This window comes from Ceratosolen solmsi, unplaced genomic scaffold (assembly GCF_000503995.2).
Source record: "Ceratosolen solmsi marchali unplaced genomic scaffold, CerSol_1.0 scaffold11, whole genome shotgun sequence".
In the NCBI taxonomy this organism is placed as follows: Eukaryota; Metazoa; Arthropoda; class Insecta; order Hymenoptera; family Agaonidae; genus Ceratosolen; species Ceratosolen solmsi.
Window position 1 is genome coordinate 8,853,551 of NW_011948416.1, and position 24,047 is coordinate 8,877,597.

At 24.6% G+C, this 24,047-nt stretch overlaps 1 protein-coding gene across 1 annotated transcript in view; it reads right to left on the bottom strand.

Annotated features, from left to right (window-relative positions):
• Positions 1–24,047, bottom strand: part of LOC105359497 (uncharacterized) — a 224,319-nt gene that overhangs the window by 74,285 nt on the left and 125,987 nt on the right. The window contains exons 5-6 of the mRNA XM_011496111.1: positions 21,890–22,002; positions 12,634–12,799 (exon numbers count right to left, since the gene is read on the bottom strand). Coding sequence (XP_011494413.1) covers positions 12,634–12,799; positions 21,890–22,002 — 279 coding nt within the window. The remainder of the gene's footprint in view (positions 1–12,633; positions 12,800–21,889; positions 22,003–24,047) is intronic.

Here is a 24,047-nt window from a genome sequence, read left to right on the forward strand (position 1 = left end):
AACATAAAAACTGTGAAGAATTGTAATTTCTAAAATTGTTTTTCAATAAAATTCTTTTGAATGACATATATGCATTATCCATGATAATTTATGATTTATATAATGTTTTTATTTCGTTTTAATTATTGTGAATTTTTGAAAGAAAAAGGATTGTCATTTAAAATAATAATATTGTTGTTTCGACTGAATATAATTTTAATGATTTTTAAACACCTTCTTGTTTCATACATACAATCGCACTTAAGTCCCGAGAGGCAATTTACGTACATAAATCTACTCCATACACTCGTAAATATTATCCGTAAATCTCATCATAAAAGCAATCCATGACTACTAAGATACCTGCATAATTATAGTACTTTAAATATTTAATAAATCTTTCAGTTAATTATCTTGTTTTATTTATTAATACGGTTTGTATTATTAGTAGTAGAAAATTTCATTTCGTTGAATTAAATTTCAATTAAAGGGTAGGTGAATTTATTCATTACTCCATGTAACTCGTAGAAATTTCGAAAATAGCACTTATTTTGCTAATTAGTTGCTTATTATGCACTATATTGTTAAATATTTAGATGATAGAATTGTAAAATTCTTTCGTAATTCTACGTTCTGCTATTAGTCTATTTGCCATCGTCCTGTCTTTAAAGTTAATTTTATAAGTTATTTTTTATTAAAATATACCTAATTAAATTATAAAATATTTCGATATAACCAGTGGACTTTAATGAAAAGAAAGCTATTAAATTATTATAATTAGACGCATTATTGATATTAAAGAAAAAAAAAACTTATAAAATAACTTTCTGGTATTTTAGATTGAATAATTTATATTTTATATCAAATGCGTTTTATATTCAGCCAACAAGTATAATAAGCGTAATTAATTTTGTTGCAGCCTATGACATTTTGAATTTATGAATATAGATGTTTCATAAAAAAATATTTATATAATTTATCAAATTTATAATAGCAATTAAAATGATGTATTATCTACGTATTATAAATAATAACGAAGCCAGTGGCTTTTAAGTAATTAAAAATTTCATGTGAATTTATTATAAACTTTTTTTTTTTTTTTTTTTTTTTTATATTCAAATTGCAAGCTATTTACTTAAAATTTTTTTATTAAAATTTTTTTAAGAATTTGATTAGTTTTCGAATTAAAAACCATATCTACATTTTGCAGTACTTATCCACGTAATTAAATATAATTCTTTTATTTTAGCATATGCAAGTAATAAAACGAGAGATCGTATACTCAACATTAAATTATCACTATAGTATATAATTAATTTGAATAATTAGTCCTTCATTTCACCCACACTATATATAAATATCATCGATAATAAGTTTACCAATTTAAATCATGCACGTGTAATTAATCAAGCCTGGTGGAAATAGCATTTCTGCCATATAATATGAATTTACATTTAGCGTACTATAAATATCATTTAATTTATGATAAAAACTGTAGGAATAATGAAAAAAAGATCATCAAGTGTCAGATGAGCAAGTAATTAAAAAAAAAAATATTTATATATATATATATATATATATATTTAGTTTTAATGAGTGGAATAAAATAAATTTTTGTTAATTTGACAAGTGCTTATAACATTAGCTTGTAAATCTTTAAATTTAATATAAAACTACATGATAAAATGATAAAAAAATTGATGTTTTTAAACATTTTAACTTCATTTATTTGTATTGAACTAATTTAAAATTGTGGTATAATTGATTTGTATTAAATAATTGCATAATAATTGAAATCAGTGTTCGATTACTAAAATTTGAATATTTTATTTAAATGCTTAATAAATAGTCAATATATTAATTATATATATTATAATAATTCAAATAATTGACAAAAAAGATCTTGCATGTTAGATTAATGCAATTGTGAACGACCAAAAAAAATTTTCTTTATCTTTTTGTAATATTTTAAGTACATTGAAATATAGTTTTATATTAAATTTTTATAATACGAATGTAATTCACTTTTACATACATTGTTACATACATCGTTTATACATCTCGTCTATTTCCTTTGAAAGATATCGTCGATTTATTGATCTTTTGTAACTATGTCATACAGTGTTTTTGGATGGAAATATTATTTTATCTTAAATTGTTGTAATTAGCATTTAATAAATTATTGTAACATAATAGGCAGCAGGTCAAAGGTAATCGCTAGTAGATAAAGCACGTTTAATTAGCGCAACCGATTTCCATAAAAATTACCATAAAAAAATGTTGTGAAGTGAATATTACTACAGGCATATTTTAAAATTTATCATATATTTAAATTCAAATACGCATATTTTAATACTTTTTATATAAATGGAAGATAATTTAATAGTTAGGCTTGAACAATATGAAAAGTCGAAAAGTAATTTTCGATAAAATCCTATCCGCCTGCTATCATATATTTTGGCTGGCAGAATGTGACGACTGGCATCCGGGATTTTTTTCCATCTGTCCCACTACTTTTTCATCGTTGCCATATTCTGGATCTCTCTTTATCTATTTCTCTTCACACTCCATAGCGAAACGCGAGAATTTATTAATGCATTGGTGGGTGGATGATACCGTGCCCTGCCTATACGAGGTCAGATTTTAACCAGTGAGTCCCCATTGCTGCCCAAATGGAAATATATATCTTTCACTGAATGCACTTATCCATTCTTGGCTGATGCTTACACGTATGAATTAATGGCCTTGAGCTCATATTTTCCACTTTTCGTCCTTATTTTCTTTTGCGTTTGTTCGCTGATTTTTTCTTCTTTTAGAAATGACGAGTGCCGATAAACAATTGAGATTGTAAAGAATTAGAAAATTTTTATTCTTTTCAAAATTTTTTTTACATATAATTTTTCATTGTTTATATTTAATTTTAATGTAATTTCAAGTCTTGAACATGAATTTATTTGAAATTTGTTGTCTATTGTATGGCAGATTTTATATCATACATTTCATTTATTAAGCAGATAGAAATCTATCTTTATTCTTGTATTATTATAAAATTATTTATTATTTTAAATTATTTTACAGAATTAATGTTTAATATAGAGACTGTTACGACATATTTTCTAACAAGGTAACATTGCACCGTAATATGTAAGGTGAACATTAAAATAAGAATATCTCTACCTTTAAATAAGAAATTTATAATTGTAAATTTATAATAACCATCCATCAATGAATATTAAAACTTTCCGACATGTTACTATTAATTTAATAAGAATATAATATCAAATTATAGATGTAAAAATCCTACTATATATATATATATATATATATATATATATGTATAAAAATTAACAAAAAATTTTAATAGAATCTCATGAATAATAAAATTATTGTAAAAATGGGCATGGAAAATTTGAATCCCAATGAATTTTAATGTTAATATATATTATTTCATATATACATATATATGAATATTTAATATATATACATTTCACATATACATATATATATATATATATATATATATATATATCAAATACAAATATAATGTAAAATTATGTAAAACGTTATTTAGAAAAGGTATATATATATATATATATAATATACTTTGCACGTGCAAATTAATATGATAACGAGGTAAAAAAATCATTTAATTATTATTACTAATTTACTTCATATCGTGTGGTTGCATAACTAGGTTACAGTCATGCAATTTTAAGGAATATATATTAGTATATAATGTGCTCAGCCTACGAGGACTTGCACATGTCATTAGTTTGGAGGTTTAAATAAAACATGTAAACTGGGAAATGGATTTCTCTTGAGTAAAATATATCGCAGGTAAACTTTTCATTTTGACCTCGAAATATAATTAAATAAAAAAGATGTATGAATGCTATACGTTAAGATTTATTTTAGAATTACTGTATTTTAACAATTCATGTAATTTAAATGCTTAACTAAATGTATTTAGCAAATAATGGAGATGGTGATAAACTAAAAATATTAATTATTAAGAGCAAGTGTAATAAGCAAATATATCATAATTAACGAATTATGAATTATCAAAAATAACAATGAATGCCAATCAAATAACAAAAATTCTTTTTTTAATTAACCTTTTATTCATTTAAAATTATTATTTCAAGTAAAGCGACAAAATTCCAATATAAAGTGTAAATAAGAAGATAAAGGAAAATTTTGCATATATAATACGGTATGCTAACCCCATAAAATTAGAACCTAGAAAATAATAATTTAGTAATATAGACGACTGTAATACAATTGAAACTCATACAATGTATAAATGAAACTTAAGCGATAAATTAAAAAATAAATTATTATTATAAAGTAATCTAACATAGATGATTTTATATTATATTGCACACAAGTATTGTATTGCATTTATAAAAATAATATAATTTAAAGTATAATATATAAATATTATATGATATTTAATCAATATATTACAGAATATTAGAATTTACGTAAATATAAAGTAACGTAATGATAAGAATTAATTATTATATTAAAAAACTTTGAAAATTTTACTATATTATTTTTTAATACTTCGTAAAAATGATAAAATTACCATAAACAAGTTATATTTTACAAGATTTTTTAAATTTCTATTTTAACTCTAGTGAATATTAACTGTGTGAAATATCTATAGCAATTAAGTAAAGTAATGATTTGCGAAATTTTCTTTCTATATCCATGAGAGTAAATATCAACATTCTTGATGCTTAAAACAGAGCGCGAGAAGCAATTTCTACAGATTGTAAAATTTCGGAATATGTCTTATGATATAAATACACACACACACACACACACACACACACACGCACGCACACACGCACACACGCACACACGCACACACGCAGACACAAAAGAAGCCCTGCATTGTCTCGGTGAGCGCCTTGTCAGTTCTCACGCACAGAGCCTCAGTGAAATGACGAATATATTTTTCAAAAGCGGTTTACATCGTTTTATACTTAATTTTTGTCATTTTCACAGATTTATTGATTAGTCCCGCAATTCTCACGCCTTTTGATAAAAATGCTAAAATTGATAAAAATGATAAAAATAATAGATTCATAAATTTATTTAAATATTAATTTTAATATGTATTTCCTTTTATGCAATGATTTATAAATATAAAAATTTTAATGAATACTTCTCAGAAGCGTACTTGAAAATTTATTTATTTACTCAATCATTTATAATTATTGTCTGTTCGTAAAGTATTCTGCTGTTTATTTTTTTTGTTTTTTAATAATTTTCTTTTATATATTTAGAGTGTGAGTGCATCTATTTTCTCAGGCAGTGTATAGTTTACACATATAAGTAATAGTGCATTTTGTGTTCAATTGTAACCAGGAATTTAATCGTTTGGAATTGTGGTGGAAGGTTAGTTACCATTAAAATACAAGCCTGTAATGTAAATAAATTTCTGACTCTTTTACGATGTATGTAAGGCACGTTTACACGTGTATATGTTAACAGGGTAATAATAAAGTTAAAATTAGCACTTATTAACGAATATATGAGAATCATAATAATTGAAAAGAAAAAAAAAAGAAAATTAGCAAAATTAATACTTAATTTGTTTTCTATCACTTATAACAGGCTATATTCATTTTTACTATATGTTGATGAAAATTAAATATTTTATGCGTACAAAAACATTATAATATATACATATATATATATATATATATATATATTGTGCAATATTCTTCTCTAAATTATTAGTTTTTTAATCAAGATTTCAGTAAATATCACGTAATTAGTATTCACTACAAATGAAATTGTAAAAGATTATAATTAAATATGATTGATATGCTCTTTTTAAAGAGAATACATTATTGTATTTTCACAGAGAAATAAGTGTAATGGGGATATTATATGTGTTTGTATATATTTCTTGGTAGTTTAGCTTACTGAATTTGTCGGTAAGGCTACTATGAATCTATCTTGCTTTATATGCTATGGGAGTGCGGCCGTTCCTTCTTTATATAATAATCGCTACTTTTTCCGACAATTTCACGAAAACATAATACACTGTACGGGGGTGTAATCACGTAGTTGTTGCCCTCGACCACTTCCTGTTAGTTATATATAACCTGTTATTATATATAACAATTTATATATGACATACATCTAATTCTGCAGTATAATAAGGTTTTATTTTAGTTAATATGAACTGATAGGATTTTGAATACAAAATAAGATATTATGCATATTAAAGCGACATAAAGTAGTAGAAACATTTAATTATTGTTAACACGATTGTAGAAAATTACATTATTAATTACATTTATAATAAAAATACTATTTAATCTAGTGAGTTTGTAAAATTAAGAATGATTGGGGTTAGATCACGATCAAACACATCATATAAGTGATCGGTGGAATGTTCCGTGTAATTTTTGCAACTGATTCTCAAGGTTTGAAGTTGACATTTCTCTTGCCGGAAAAAGTTTTACAACCTTGTGGGTGTACTACCAATAATGTGTTTGTGTGTCTAATAATAGTTTTTTATAACTTTGCGTTATTTACACCAAATGTAAGGTTAATCTTATAGATCGGTAAGAAGTCCTATCGATACGTTTATTTTCAAAGATTTAAGAAACAAATTTTCAAATTCCTTATTCCGATAAATTATCAGACAGATTATCATTAATTATTTGCCTCGTAATATTCTTGATTCATTCTCCAAATAAGCACTAATTATAAATAATAACATGAATTTATATTAGAAAAGTTTTATTTTGTTTTTGATTAATTATTTGCAACAACAACGGACTATCAATTTGCTCTATTTTTGTGTATAAATCCAATATCCAAAGTAAAATATAAGCGATTGCTCATTTTCAAGATTTCATGTTCTTCCTTTGTTTTGAAATTATTTTCGTTTCACCATTAAATAATATATTTTAATCTATCATACAACAACTGTATATATTCTTTGGAACTTTTTTTAAACATTTTGTATTTAAAATTGAGATTGCAATATTCAAATATTTTAGGTTTTTTTTTTAACGTTTATTCATACTATAGTAAAGCATTGGTTTTTAAATGTAATGATTATTTTGAAAATAGAACGTAGCATATTTCAACTCGGAATTCATAATTTAATAAAAAATTTAATTAGAAACTAATTTTTGTGCGTAGAAATATGTTTAAAGAGAATTTAAAGAGAGCGGTAGACTTAGGTGTCTGTTACAATAAATTGGAGCTCAATATAATTACATATTTGTTTTTTATTTAAGAAATTGTGGAAAATTGTTTCAAAAGTATTTGGTAATTCTTCTTACATTATATATAATTATTAGAGTATTATAAAAATACATAAAGAATAAAATCTACCCTTCTCAACTGTTGTCTCAATTGCTTCAATGGCAATTGTTTATACGTCCAAAGATGCATGATGTAATATTTTAATTTTTTTATATTTTCAAATTTATTGTCACACATTCATAGATACATTTAGAGTTAACATTTACATTTAAAAATCTAATAACATTATACTATTTTTATTCCAAAAAATTTCTATAAATTATAAAATATTCCTATTCTTAACAAAAACATATATACACGTGGATTTTCCCGTTGTTAATAACTTAACAATCCATGAGGTCAAACAATTTTATTTCGTTAATACGTAAATTAAATACTTTATTGCAATTCAGTATTTAGATATATAACAATTCAATATCAATCATCAATCATCATACCAAATATCAATCATCATAATATACAAATATCGCAGATCGATAATGTAAAGCTTTACAAACTTTTCTACGATCGTTCAATTCCAACATTCGACAGTTTTGTATCTCTTATATCTTAGTAGCCTGGATTCATAAAAATACATAGAAACTTTCATGTCAATCGTTTCTCATGTATAACTGAATATTTAGATACGGATGTGCTCTTATTACAAATATTCTTTATACAAAAACTGCAAAAAAGGAAATCGCAAAGTTTAAAATCTTGAGATACATATACCTACAGTTTGTATAATTTTGAAGTTTATATGCATGAGATTCTCTTTCTCTCTTTTTCTGTTACTTTCAAGTCATGTTCCAAATTTTCTTCGAGACATTCAAACGAAATCTGAATTATAAATTCGAATGACTGTTGGAACTTCAATTCTGATTGAATTGTTCTTTGAAACACGAGTTTGATTAACTATTTTGTATCCTTTTGGTGAAAACTTAGAAATTTGTTGATGCATTATTATTGAATTAGGGCACACTGAATTTTCAATTTTATTTCTCAGCTTATGTACAGCATTAAACAAATATAATTTATACAGTCACTTTTATATAGAAATATTTTTATATTTTAATTTGTCGGAGATTTTTCAAATCTATAACACGAGTTTTTCTTTGAATTTAATTTAATTGTTTTTACGAGCATTTTTTTTTTTATTCAAAGAGAAAATATAATAATTATAATTATTAGATGAATAATTTTACTTTCAAATAGTGTAAAATTATTTGCTAAAAATGTTTTTAAATTCTAATTGAGCAATATCGTAAAAGAAATTATTAATCTTTCAATAAATTTATAATAAATTTTTCAATATATTTATCAAAAAATGGGATCATCATGATTCAATACTTTTAAATTTGAAGTGTTTTATTTAAAAGCCAAAATAACTGTTTAATAGGACGATATTAATCTTCGAAATTCAGTTTTAAGACATTGAAAGATTCTATTGTTTTATAATAATTTAACGGACTAAAAGTAAAGTATGAAAAGTAACTTTGAAACATTTAATTTTTCTTTCTTAATTTTCACATTAAAGATTTTGGATAACTTTTCTTTTAAAAATTTCTTACACATCGTAAACTTATGAAAAGAGAATAAATAGAAAAGTATTACAATGTCATAATTCGATAATAAACCAGATAAAATTAAAGTTTTAATAACCAAAGTAATTTATATTATATTTGTTCAAAATAAAAACACAAACTAAAAATCACAAATAGTTAGATTGACTTTTCTACATTTTCCTTACGCAATTAAATTTTCAATATATGTGAAATTCATTAGAAAATAGTAAGAAATAAAATGCACAGATGGTATTTTATTAGTACTTAAATATTAAAAATTATCTTATAATTATACAGTTTTATTTGATTCACAATTTACACGAAAGAATTAGGTTTAATTAAGTATATATTATATAATTTATATAACTACCGTTAATTAATTAATTAACCTTGAAATTTTGCCATTAGATACGAATTTTCCATCGAAATTTTTAATGAAATTACATTTGGAAATAGAATGAATACATTATTCTCTCTACCTGCGCTTAGTTATAAAAAATATTAAAATATTCAAAGCCATAATAATGTAGGTAATTGGAACTATTTGAAAAGTTAAGGAAGGTAATGGAATGTTACATTTATTTGTTACGAAAGACTGATAAAAATTTTTATATGTAATATATAAACTAATATTATTTACAATAAAGCCGCAATCGAGATTTAAAAAAATTGTTTAATCTAAAATTATGATTGAATGCATATTATTAATTCTCGCAGTTGGAACATAAAGTCCATATCAGTATCTGTTTAGTTTATTAAACATTGAAAGTATAAATATTTTATTGTAAATAAAAAGTGAAAGATAAAATTTAGATGAAAATTATTAGAATCCCAAAATAAAGCTAAAAAACAACCCATTTTATTCGCGTCTCTTGTCACCGTTTCTCCTACTTCTGTTGTTCCATTTTCTTTAATTATAAGAAAAGTACAACGCGACCGAGTCAGAGGAAAACGATCGAAGAAAGGGATGTCAACCGCCTAGCGCTAAAGTGCATTTCAGTTGCTGCTTCCTTCACTGTTAAAATAGAATGCTATGCCGGTTTTTTCTCACTCCCCGTTAGCGTTTGCTTGTTTTCCTAGCACCTTTAGTCCCTCTTTCTCTTATCGCCGAGTCTATCTTACCTTTACATTTCTCTCTCTCTCTCCCTCTCTCTCTCTCTCTCTCTCTCTCTCTCTTCTTTTAAGTAAGCTCCGGCCAATAGACACGAAATTACTATCTCTCGCTTTCAAGACTGCTTTTTCACGGGCCGTGGCGCTTTCCCTGGTGCGATGGCGGCTTTTATTGCGCCACCCACTCAAAGGCCATTTTCAGTCTCGAAGAACTTAGCATTAGAGCAGGTAGGTGGTGTAAAATAAAAGCAAAAGAGCGAAAAATATGCCCCTATAGCGATATATATTCCTCCCTGTACATATATACATATACATACGCGCGCACACACTCACACCCGTGCATATTTCTTCATACAGAAATTTGTAGTTGACTTTATTTTTGTGAATATTTACAATACCGTGAACTTATGCGTATATAATAGTTTTGCACGTGTTTCTATTTCTTATTATTTATGAATTCGGGATTTTATATAGTTACGAGTACTTTTTAATAAAGATTTTAAAATAAATTTATATAAGCTTATATGGATATGTATACTTGATATGGAACAAGGGAATTGGTGGATAAAAGTAAGAAAAAAAGTAAAAGTTGTAGTAGGAGTTTAATGTAGAGAGTCAAAGAGATAAAAAAGGAAAAATAATAGGAGCGAGAGAGAGAGAGAGAGAGAGAGAGAGAGAGAGAGAGAGAGAGAGGGCGAAAAGAAAAGAAGAAGAATAAATTTATTAAATCGAGAATGGAGATAAAAATGTTACAGTATAAATGTACTTTTATAAAAACGTATTTTTGTTTACAAACGGGCATTTCGACCTCATCATAGACTATAAAAAATAATATTAAATTACAATTAACCAAACCACAAATATAAATCTAAAAAAATTTTCAATTTATACTGTTGTTCAAACTAAGTGAAATAAATATAAGTTCATATACTTCTAGATAATTATTTAATTTACCATCACATTTCATATAAAATATACTAAATATACTAAATATACTCTTATTCAAAGATGTATGCCGAATTCAAATCTATTTTTTATTTCTTCATAAAGTTACATATTTTTATATTTAATTATATTTACCATATAAACAATTTAAAAGCTATACCTAAAGAAATTGAAAATGTAGTTTCAATTTCAGAACATTGACAATCGAAATATGACAAAGAACTATATAAAATCGATGAAATATAATTGTCGTTAGTTCATTAGAATTATTATACAAGTTTCGAACAAATGCATCGAAAGTTCAAAAGTTCATTATTATATTTCTATTTTATATTTCTATTTGCTTCTGTTTATTTCATTTAATTACATTGTAATCTTATTGATCATTGTGATTACGTTTATTCAACTTATGTTGTTAAATATTTATTTAAATTGTTAAGAATTCCTACTTTTACCAACATTCAATAATATCTACTATCAACATTGTTACAAATTTCTATATAAATATTATTTAATGGCTTTGCGCTAATTTGTTGTGTTTATATTATTTTCTTTTTACTTCCATTTTATTGTTTTCATTATGATTTTTCTACCATTCGGACGATTGAAATTTAGCTAACTATTTATAGCGTCACTGAGGAGTATAAAAATTAATCTCGATCCTATTTTGCATCTATAGATACTAGATCTATTAAAGATAAATTAATTTTACGTCATGTGAGAGGGCGAGTCTTAAAATACACGAGGATCGGCCAAGTAAATGAAGAGTTGAACAATGAAGAATTGTCCTTTAAGTCACGAATAGTGAAATTTCTTAACATTCAATATTTGCTGCAAAAGTTTTTCAAAGACTCACTTTGCAGTTTGAAGTTATATTAGCTATACCTTATGCTTTTTCGCTTTTTTTCTCATTCATGTTTGTCGTCTCTTGGGAATTACATTTTCTGAACGATGCACATGATATCCCTTTATTATACTGCGAGTTGTATTATCTTGAAGTTATAATAAATCTTAACATCATTGTTTTATTATGAAAATTTGATAAATATAGAGAGTTGGTTAAACATAAACATACATATTCGTATGTGTCGTACGCATATTAGAGTACACAAGCACGCGCGCGCGTTTTTATTGCAATAGTTTCTATTCAATATTTTAAAATAATTTATTGATTTTAATTTAATTTACATTCAATTATGTAATTAATTTATTTGTTTGTTATTCAAGTATGACAATTTGCGAGATTTACAAGTAGAAATGGATATAAGCATGTACGAACAAATTTACAAATTAAAATATTACACAATTGATCTAATGTTAAAACAGTAAAGAGAACATTTGCCAACTTTCAGATTTAAACGTTTTACTTTACATGTTTATAAAATTAATATAATATGCTTCGATGTCTATTAATAAATATTACAATTATATCTTAGCTATTAAAAAATTTAATCATTGTAAAATCACAAGAAAATAATAATATTGTTAATCGTAATATAGTTAATATCCTTTGCATCAACTGTTCATTATTCTCATTAAGTTATACTGCTAAGCTCTTATTTATAATATTACAAGGTGGAAAATGTCCAGTATTAATTGATTTTAATATATTGATTCGTTAATTTGCCTAAAGTCCTTTAGTATCTTTATATTAACGCTTACGATGCGATAAAATGATCCTATAAATATCTTGATTGTTAGTGATTGCGTGTCAAATTATAATTTTTTATTGTAGCTATTAAGACGAAATACTTACTTGACAGGCATCAAGACGGCAGTGAATGAGATATTTATAGAAACTGTAGAATTTGCCGTAATGAGAAAACGGCATCTAGAATTAGGCGGGTAAAGTCCAGGATATCCGGGACTTGCTAAAACGCAGCCCCTATGGCACTGATTTTCTTCGTAAACCCAATCGCAATCTAAAAATTACATGAAATAGAGAATAATTTATTTACGATTTATTTACAAGCAGAAACATCATTTGTATATTCTTATCTATTATAATATAAAATATTAATTTTTTATATTTAACCAAATAGTCAGAAGCATAGTGAGAAGATTATTTTTCAATAAGAAATAATGCATTTTAATTATTGCAATCTTTAATATTTCATGTAATTTGGTAATAAATTTTTTTGTTTAAAAATTGTATCTACATAGTGTTAATAGAATACGTATTATTCATTACAATTGTTATTTATAGAAATATATTTCTTGACGAAGTTGTTTTACTAATGAAAAATAATTTTACTTTACCTTTTTTAACATTAATGGTATGGTTTATGGTCTACTGAAAGAATTCTAATTTTGAACAAACTATGGTACAATGTATTTACTATATAAACATTTCAACTGTCCATTTATCCAATTTTCAATTGATAAATATAAAAAATTCTGTATATATATATATATATATATATATATACATTTAACAATAATATTTAATGTTTTTTAAAATAGAAAATTTTGAATAACAATAAGCATTTGAATACGAACAAAAGCACTTAATGTTTAATTAAAAAAAAATTAATCTTATATACACAGCGAATATATTATGAAATCCATATTTCATGGAAAAATTAGTTTATTTAATTATTGCTAATAGTACGTCAATCTCAATAAACTTTGAAAAATGCTAAAATGTTTTTAAAATATTATATTGGATAAAAAAAATTTTTTTATTTATTGCTTTGAGTCCATCTAAGAATTATTCTCGTTTCTATTTACTCTTTTTCATTTTCCATTCTCTTTCCTTTAGTTAGATTATTTGAAATTACCTGTATTTGTTATAATTCATGCAAGAATAATTAGTTATCAAAGAATTCTTTAATGTTGTCGATGTGTTTTATATAAAATGTACGATAGGCGTTTGAATTGTTATTTTATAATTTATCTGTTTCACTCCTGACAAGAAAATAAAAATTCTACATAAATACGTCAAAATCTTGCAGAACGTAAATTTTTATGAATAAATGTTTTAGTTGCCAGCATTTTAAATTCACGCTAGAAAGCAAAAAAGTGTTTGTTAGGTGATAAAGTTGTAAACGATATCTTTAAAATGTTTTCTTCTTAAACATTTAGGTTTTCAGACCGTGACTTTTATACAATTTCTATGAAAATGAGAATTAGAACTCAATAATAATTAGTTTACTCATTCATTATAAAATAAAGTTTTTAAGAATGTAGAAATTTTAATAAAATACATTTGAAATATTCTCTTACGGTTATTAACGCTTCGGTGTATAAATATTATTTACCTTCAAGTATACTTTAATTTAAAATAACTCACTAATAATAATTTTTCAGCATCTAATTAAAAATTTATTTCATCTAACATAAAATTTTGAATTATGACTGTATTATCACTACTCAATCAGAACGATAATTTGTGATATTAAATTATTATTAGTTTTTCTTTATAAACATCAATGACTCTATACATTCATTTAAAATTTAAAATTAAAAAATCAATTGTAATATTATACGTTATTTAATCATTGAATTTAGTGAAAATTGTAATTTACATATATAGATGGGTTATATTATTAATCATGTACTCAGTAAAATTTTTTATGCTTAGAATTCGTAATTTATTATTTTATTATTTAACCTTAATGTTTTCTCTTTTATTGTTTAGTTTTAAATTTTACGTAAAACGTCGTTAATGATTCAAGATTAATGAAACCTATGTATTTTGCATATATTATTTTGACCAATTTTTGCAATTTATCGATTTCAAGATCGTCAAATAAAGGATCTAAATATTTTTGAGTTTGATGTTTTGCAAAAGGCTCGATTGAATTGAATTTTCTACCTCGAAACTCAAGTGCTCGTAATGTATTATAAAATTACAATATTTTTAATAACGTGCGTGGTCTAAATTGGTAAATTTAGATTTAATTTAATATTTAAATAATACAAATATCTTAGAGCTGTGGTTTGTTTTATCAATGTGTGTATACGGAGGCTGTACTTATACTTCCTGTATCGAAGTCGACGAGACGTGAACGATGTTTGGCAGATTTTCGAAGTGTCCGGCAATGGCATCGATTGTGCGCATGAAAAACTGAGTGCACTTAAGTTCTTCACTAGCGCACGAGAAAAAGGCGTTATTTGTCGATATGTTCATAGATACGTAGGAAGTATGGCCAAAGTAATTTCGAAGACGATAAGTTTCGAGGATGGTAAAATGTCGAAGAGACCAAGAGCAAAAAGACAGCTACAGAATTCCTTTTTATAGAGAAAGTATTTAATATATGTCGTTGTTTTGATAATACTTTATGAGCATAAATGTCTTAAATTATAAAATAGGAGTGGTTGAATAAATGTTTATACTTAATATTACATAAATCAAAATGGTTTTTATACGAATGCAGGAGACAGAGATTGTTCGAGTAATGAATTAAATGAAGAAAAAAAAAATGTGTTTGCTTCTCGATTCTTTTACCGTCAAGACAAATTCTTTTACGTATGTAATAAACGACCATTGCCAATAATGAATGTAAGGTATAAATGACGACGATTCTGTAACAAAGTAAACAAGATTTTTCTAAACAATTAAATTAATGTATCTATTTACGTATTTAAAAGCAGCGTATTAAATATAAAAATTTGGACTTTTTATGTGGTACACGACAATTGTTAATTCAGTTATATTTATAAATTTATAGTTTTAGTTTTTCTTTTCTACTATGTATATATAATGAAAATCAAGACTTTATGTTCCATTATAAATAATTCTACTTTTTACTAAAAGAATTATTTTTTAATAAATGTAAATAAAATTCGTGTTATTAATTTCAAAAATTACATTTTATTTTATTTTAACTGCCAAATCGATATATCAGTGTAAATATGTTATTTGAACATTTACAGAAATTATTTATTGCAAATATTAATTGTTGTTTATTACCAATCTTAAAATATTCTTAAATATTATTAAATTTCGAGGAGCTCGAGTGAGCTTGAAGATAATTATGCAACTTCCACGCCAACGAATACGAGCGTAGTAATTTTGTTGACTTGTATCGCATGTAAATAGATCTAAAGATAGTTGATTAATAGTTATATAATTTATTTCATATTCATGGTAAGAAGTAATTTTTTGTCGAAATGGCACGGAGCAATAAGTCGCTCGTGCCATCGTTATTTCGCTGAAAGTGCCAAAGTGAGTGACGGATCGACCGTAAATCGTATCCATTGATCTGTTTGTCGGAGAGTGCGAGAACGTCTTTTTTCTCCATTCTTTGCTTTTGGTTCTTTTACTCTTGTCCTGGCTCTTGGGATTCCATTATTTTCTATTGCTTCCACATCTACGAAAGTTTCTCTCAAGCACTGAATTGATATATCTCCTTAAATTATTTTTTTTTTTTACTTACTTTGTTTGAAATTATGAGAAAGGGTTTAAGCTGACGACAGATTGTTTTCTTAAGTTTCTTTTCCTTTAAAATTGGTAATATTCTTCAATTGGCAAAGTTGATAAATATATTTATAATATTTAGAGAAAATTTTGCAAATAATTATCATTGTCTAAAGAACGAGTGCTATATGTTTATTTGTGAGCCGATGTAATTGTTTCATTATTTTATGAATTCTGTGACATATTGTTTGACTTAACTCAAAAAATTAAGAAAAGGGTATGTTAAGATGCCAATCAATAACATATTCATATTCACATATGTATTATGGCAATTATAATATTATTAGGGTATAATGTGATAAATCACTTACATATCGAAAAAAATTAGTATCAATTTAGCTTCATAACGTCATTATAAATAATACAAATATAGGATAAATTAAAAATTGATAAAATGTGTATTAAAAATTATAAGAAATAAGTTGAATGAAAAATTCAGATCATGACAATTGATTATAAGTTAATGGGTAAATAATATTACTGTACTCTCACTGTTTCCATTAGTTAATATTTTCGCGAAAGTTGCATATATAGTTTTCCTATTTGCACCGTTCATAATAATCATTTTCATTATATTATATTTTTCATTCGTCATTAAAATTTATGTGAAATAATTTTTTAAAATACTATTGATAGAAAATTTCCTTAGATATTTATAAAGCTTACAATAATACTCATAAACACACCATCCGTTTTAATGTTTTAATGTTACTTTTGATTGATGAAACAGAATTATTAGTTATATTTGATAAATTAATTTCACAATGTACAAGGAGGGAGCTACGGGTAACTTTTAGAATGAAATTAATTTTTCATTCACATTTGCTTAAATTCGATTTTCCGCTTTTGAACAAAGTACAAAATTAATTCTATCGCATTAATATGAGTGTTATAATTAATTTAATCGAACGGATTTGGTCGTTGATTTATCAATGCTTGGCTTCCAAAATACCGTTGTTGATGATCAGCATTCATTGCATACTCAAACGTTATTAAAACTTTCACCTGAGACAGCTAAATGGTCATGATGCAGTTTCCCAAGTTTAAACTTCACCTTACATATTCATTTAATATATTTCATCGAATTGTATTTAAACTTGATATAATACTGGACTAAAAAATCATGCTTATCTTATTTATTTCTTCTCTGTCTTTGCAATCGATTTTACGCACGTTAATTTTGTTTATTGAAAAAATAAAATGGTAAATATCAATACCGAAATTATATTGTAAAATTGAAATTTTTAAGCATTATATTCGATGTATAGATTGTTTATTTTCGATTTAATAAAATAAACAAATATAAATGTAAGCATAACGTTCATTTTTAAATTGTCACATTTACCATAAGTGTTGAGCAATTATAAAATTTCTTTATTCAATCAATAATTTCATAAAGGCTTATACATTATAACTATTCGAGTAGGATTAGAATCATAATGTCGAATGAAATCTTTAATTAGTTATTTAATCTTTATGAAAGATGATTGTAAATTGAAATTAGTGGTTTAAAGCGGCAAAGTTATGATTTGAAGTAACTACTGGAAATAGTTGTAATCGATGAAACGTATATGTTCAAAGTTTCATCTTTGAATTTTAATTACAAATTAAGTTTTATATAGTTTAGAATATTTTTAAAATCGGAGTATTTGAATTGGAAAATTATGCACTTTCTAAATAATTATATTTATATTCTAAAGATAAATCCATGAAATAAATCATTAAAATCATTTAAATTAGCTGCGGATATAAACTTTTAGAAAAGGATTATTCTTCAATTATTTCACGTCTGATTAATAAAATATACTATAAATTATATGTGATTTATTAATACGATTTGCAGTAAGAAAACTTTGTAATATTTTTACATTCGTATAAGAGCGAAGCTTTCTTCATGCTGTATTGCAATTAAAAGTGTAGTATTTTACAAAATTTCTTTAAGCACAAAATCAAAAAAAAAAAAAAAAAAAAAAAGAAGAATTAAATAACACTTGCTATTAAATGCTGTTAATAAATTGAAGTTATTTATGTTAATAGGGTTTAATAAAATTTATACATTCAAAATTTTAATTAAAAATTTTACATATTCAAAATTCACATTGATAATTCATTATGTTTTTAAAATAAGAATTATGATATTTATAAAATATGTGTCATTTTTATTCAAACTCTGCGTACAGAATTTCATCTTAATATAAAATACCTAAGTTTTCAAAAAGCGCTTTAAAATATTGAATATGGTGGTAGTGAATGTTAAATCAAAATTAATTTTACAGTGCATAAACTTCTTATATGAGAGAAAATTCATTTAGTATAATTAAACTGTGCGTAAAAGTTAGAATTTTTTCACAATTCAAAAAATTTCAATCATTTTAAAAATTCACAACAACTTCAACTAAATATTATACCATTATTTTCCTATTAAACCAAAGTTTATATATATATATATATATATATATATATATATATATATATATATATATATGTATGTGTGTGTATGCCATATCGAAACTTTAGACAATTAAAGACATTAAGAATTTATTAAATATATACACACTAATTTGTTTTTATGTATAATACGCTACCTTTATTGCTTATGCTTTACATTTATTATGCATTAATAGCAATAAGAATTATTGAATAATATTGAAGTTTGTTAATAAATTACAGAAATTTTGATTTATTTAATATTAATTTAAGTCTATGCACGTAATATTTGAGAGCGACTTTTCAAAACTTAAGCTATATTACAGATTTATGATTTTCAATACACAATTCACAAGAAAAGCAATATTTTTATTTGGAATAGACATACTTTAAATATTATATTTATATTTAATAATATGAGAAATATGTTTTTTTTTGAGGTGGAAGATTCGCAAAAATATCCGTAAAATAATCTGAAAAATAATCTAAATAATCTAAAATAATCGCTTAGAAGTCTTTAAATTGTAGTTATGTGTTTTTTCAAAGTTATTTTCAAAATATAATTCTATAACGGAATTATATTAATAATTACATAAAGATTTTAATATTACTTTTGCTTATCGACAAATATAAAAAAATTCATATATGATATAAGTTGTTACGTCTATAATTTCTTTATTGCATATATCACGTCAATATTTCCAAATGGTAACTTTATGTAATTGATTATACATATTAAGTTCTAAGATGATAAATAAATTCATACGTTTTTTATATCATGCAAATATATAATTAAAGAAAGAATATAACATATTTTGTTAATTATAATTTAGTTTTATGAAATAAATTGCATGGTAATTATTAGTTATTACTCTATGATATATTAACATTTAAAACAGTTAAATTTTTTTTTTTGAATTTTTTTTTTTTTCGAAAAAAAAAACAACATTATTTTCTTGTTGAATCATATAATCCTTTCAGTTATATTATTTCGTTAATTTTAATTACTCAATATAAATATCAATAATTAATTACTTATCTTTAAATGACAATTCAATATATCTTACATGTCATTAAACATCATTTTCCTTTAGTAAATTTAAAAACTCAAACAAAAAAAAAATAACTAATTTAAAAAAATTACGAATGCCATTAATATAATAGACTCGATAATACGTAAATCTTTAAGTGGTTAGACGAAGTACGAATGAAGAGGGACAAAGAAAAATGTAGATAGAGATATCAGAGCACGATAACATTTCAGGAAAAATAAGAAAAATGAGTAGTACGACTTGAGATACGGTTAGACAACCAATTAATGAGATTTTCTAGTTCGCAAGCCTGGTAGAATCGAAAAACGAGAGGTAAAAAGAAAAAATGAGTCGTAAAAAGTATGGGGATAAAATAAAAAGGAATGAATAAGAATGAATTTCGTTGAAAGAAAAAAACCAAGGAGTACAAAAACTAGATGTAAACCATAAAAGTGAAATGATGAAGTTAGAGTATTCGTGAATATTGACTATAACGTACTTGAAAGTGTATATTTTACGTAACCATTAGATAAATAACTATTATGTAAAATTAATAATGTAAAACTATAATAAATTATATACATTTTTTTAATAATAATGAATAATATTTATTCACACGTTGAAGAAAAAACATTTAATGATAAAATTAGTTTTTATTATACACTATTATAAATTTTTTACTGCGTTATATTTTCTTATGCAGTTATAGGATTTATTTGTAACATATGTTGTTTTGGTTAAAATAAAGAAGGGAATTAATAACGTAAGAAAATAATTTTCCCGATTAAAACGAGATGAATCTGAAAATAATGTCATAAGTTCAATTGGCTGACTTGTCAAATATAATAAATTTGTATTATTACTTTTAATAGAAGTATTATTATTTGAAATATTAACAAATTTCTATTGAGACTATGAATTTGACTTTGAATAAATAGTCCCTGTTGATCTCGTCCATAATTATTCATGCTTGAATTAATTTTTTTATCAATTATTTCTGTATTTTATTAAATTTACGTTTTAGATTATCATTATAATTTTTGAAACAACTGTATTTCTGATTTAAATATGATTTCACAAATACATATACATGTAAATTTATTATTTAATTTATTCAAATTTGTTAATTAAATATATGGAAATATTCTATTATACGACTTGTTATTGTTTAATATAATAAAAAAAATATTTTTAGAGTTTCTTTTTTTTAATTTGTATATTTGTTATTTTTATAATCCCTTTGTTGTAAAAAGAATAATTATCAAAATTATAATATTTTATATTTTTATTGCTTTATAAAACGAATTAAATGAAGTATTCATTCCAAGTAAGAAATAATAACTGTTTAGATGTTGCATTCAAATTAATTAATGCATAAAATATGCGTAAAAAAATTCTTCTTTTTTTTTTTTTTAACGAATTAGAAAGTAATGAACTTAAGAATTCATAAATTTAACGAACAAACCAATTATTTTCTATAAAAATTGAAATTATAAAATAAAATTGAATTTTAAAAAATAAATGATATTATAAAATGAGCTGTATATAATCTATGATAATTATTTATTCAATTATGAAATGAAAAATTTATTGGAAATATTTATGATAATTTATGAACAAAATAAAATAAAAGGATTATGAAAAATTGTGTTTAGTGTGTCATACAGGTAAATGTATATTACATTTCATAAGAATTATATTAATAGTTTCTCTTCTGTACACAACAAAGTATAATTTTTTCTTTTCATTTCACTTTATCGTAAAATTTAGAAAACTATAAAATTTGATATCATCGTAAAGTACAATTCTTGAATAATGATTAACAATGTTAATTGAAGTACGTAGGTCTGGCAAAATTCAGTAGCTGGTATTGGTATTCAATGATGTTGTATATTTTATTGTTTTGAAATCAGTTGGACCATATGGGTATAAGTTTTTGTTCTAAACATTCTCTTGGCTATTGATGAATGTTATCCGAAATTTAGTGTTTATTACTATGCTCGATTAAGGGCTTAGGGACTTGAAATAGCATAATGGCTTGATAGAAGGAAACCGATCGATCAAAAGAGAAATTTTTCTCCACGCGGAACAGTAAATTCAGGTATGAGAAATATTTTGTCAGTTGAACTTACCCGTATTAGTAACTCGTCTGCCTCCTTTCGCAGGCCAACCGACGGATGTACTTGCCGTGGATGCGAAGCTATAGAATGCATAAACCGTCGACCTCTCCGTTTCCTCGTTTATTCTAAAACGTATAAATAAACACACATGTATGTATATGTAAAATTATACGGAGGCCTTATATGACAGTATAATACTGTGCGCAATAAATATTTTCGTAGGTGGTACCCATTTCTAGGAACGCCCGCTTAGGTCTCGCTTCTCTTCAGGCCCGTCTAGTATTTATTATAGCGAGTTCTCGGAGGATTTAATGCTTACGCATTTATATGAAGTCGGCGTATTTTTATCATTAAATGTTTCCGTCATTTTACGAGAGATTGGTAAGCGAAAATTGTAAACGCTTTGCCAGCTTAAATGAAATTTCTCCAAGGCGATAATGGAATTACATGTATATCGGCTTTGCAATTACACGTGTTTTGAATGTTGCACAACAAAAAATACATATTCCACATTATTATTAATAATCGCATTGCGAAAGGAATAAGGAATATTACGTTGTCGATGGTGAAAGGGATGTTGGCATACGCTTTTCCTCTCATACATATTTCTGAATTTAATTACATATAATGTTCCATTACCATCAAATACGATTTTCAGTTTAATATAAATATCATATATATATAATTGAAAACTAATGCCCTTAATACGTAATATTAACGTCGTATACGTTTTAAAATAGTATTTAATATATAATATGATGAAATTATTGTTTTTAAATTGTATTACGTTGAACGTAAAGTAAATGTAATTATAAATGGAAGTTATTTGACATTTCGAGAAAATTATTTGAGAATTTTCGTCTGTATAATGCTAAAAATAATTTATCAAATATTTTGATAATTTAATCATAGTAATTCAATTAATTTAAAAGCTAACGCAATAAGTTCACCTTAAACGAAATAATTCGTTTATGCTTAAGTATATATTATACGAGAAGGCAATTTCATAAATCAAACTACCCACAACAGTAGTCTTTGTGTTCTTCATATTATTTGATATACCGGAATATTAAATGGGATAATTAAATTTGAAATATTGTAAATGATTTTTCATTCTCATCCAATCCAAAGTGCAGTTGTTTTGTAAAAAAAAATTATGTAATTCATCAGGCTATCGGGATAAATTGTTAAATTTCTCTCAATACATCAGAATAAAGAGCAGCCATCAAACACCATAACTAACTGGCACTTATGTGGAAGAAAAAAAAACACAAATAAAAAGCAAACATCTCGAATAAGAAATACGAGAAGATGGAATGACGTTGCATGTCGGGCTGCGGGAAGACTCCTTTAATTCGCTTATTCAGTTAAGAGAGCAAGAGGAGCATTCGCGTAGTCGAGTTAGCTCCGTACCGTTCGGGATCAGAGGTTATTTCAGACACTCGTAACTTCTAATTGTATTTGCCCATAATAAATCTCTCTTTGCGCCCCTTCACCTATTCCCTCATACCATATCCATACATCGTCGACTTTCCGTGTAACCCTTTCATACGTCGACTATCCTTCCTTTGTTATTTTCATTTCCATATTTTATTCATTTTTATCTTTAAGTTTTGCCGCCACTCGAGATAAATTCCAATGCCTTTCTTAATTTATTTCCTCCTTATTTTTTCTTTTTTTTTTCATTTACTTTTTATTCTTTTATTATGTCGTATATTAAATCAATCAATTTAATAAATTTGATTATGTCTTTTATAAAGACACCTTTATGGAATTATTTTTTAATGCTCAGCTTGGCAAATGATTTATTTCACATTAATGGAATTACTTGATTAACTAGTTTATTGCCTTGTAACATTTAAGATCCATCATAACGGCGATTATAATAAAATTAATTTTTTTTCTATGAATTGTAAAAATTAATATTAATTTATTAACGAATTATTACTTAACTAACATTATGTTTAAATAAATAAATGTCGTTACTAAATTTCATCGACACGATATAATGATAAGGACATTATATAAGAAAATTTTATACATTTATATATAACCTAATGATATATTAATAGATATATCATATCTAATAATAATAATAATAATAATAATAATAATAATAATGATAATGATAATAATAATAATAATAATAATAATAATAATAATATATGGC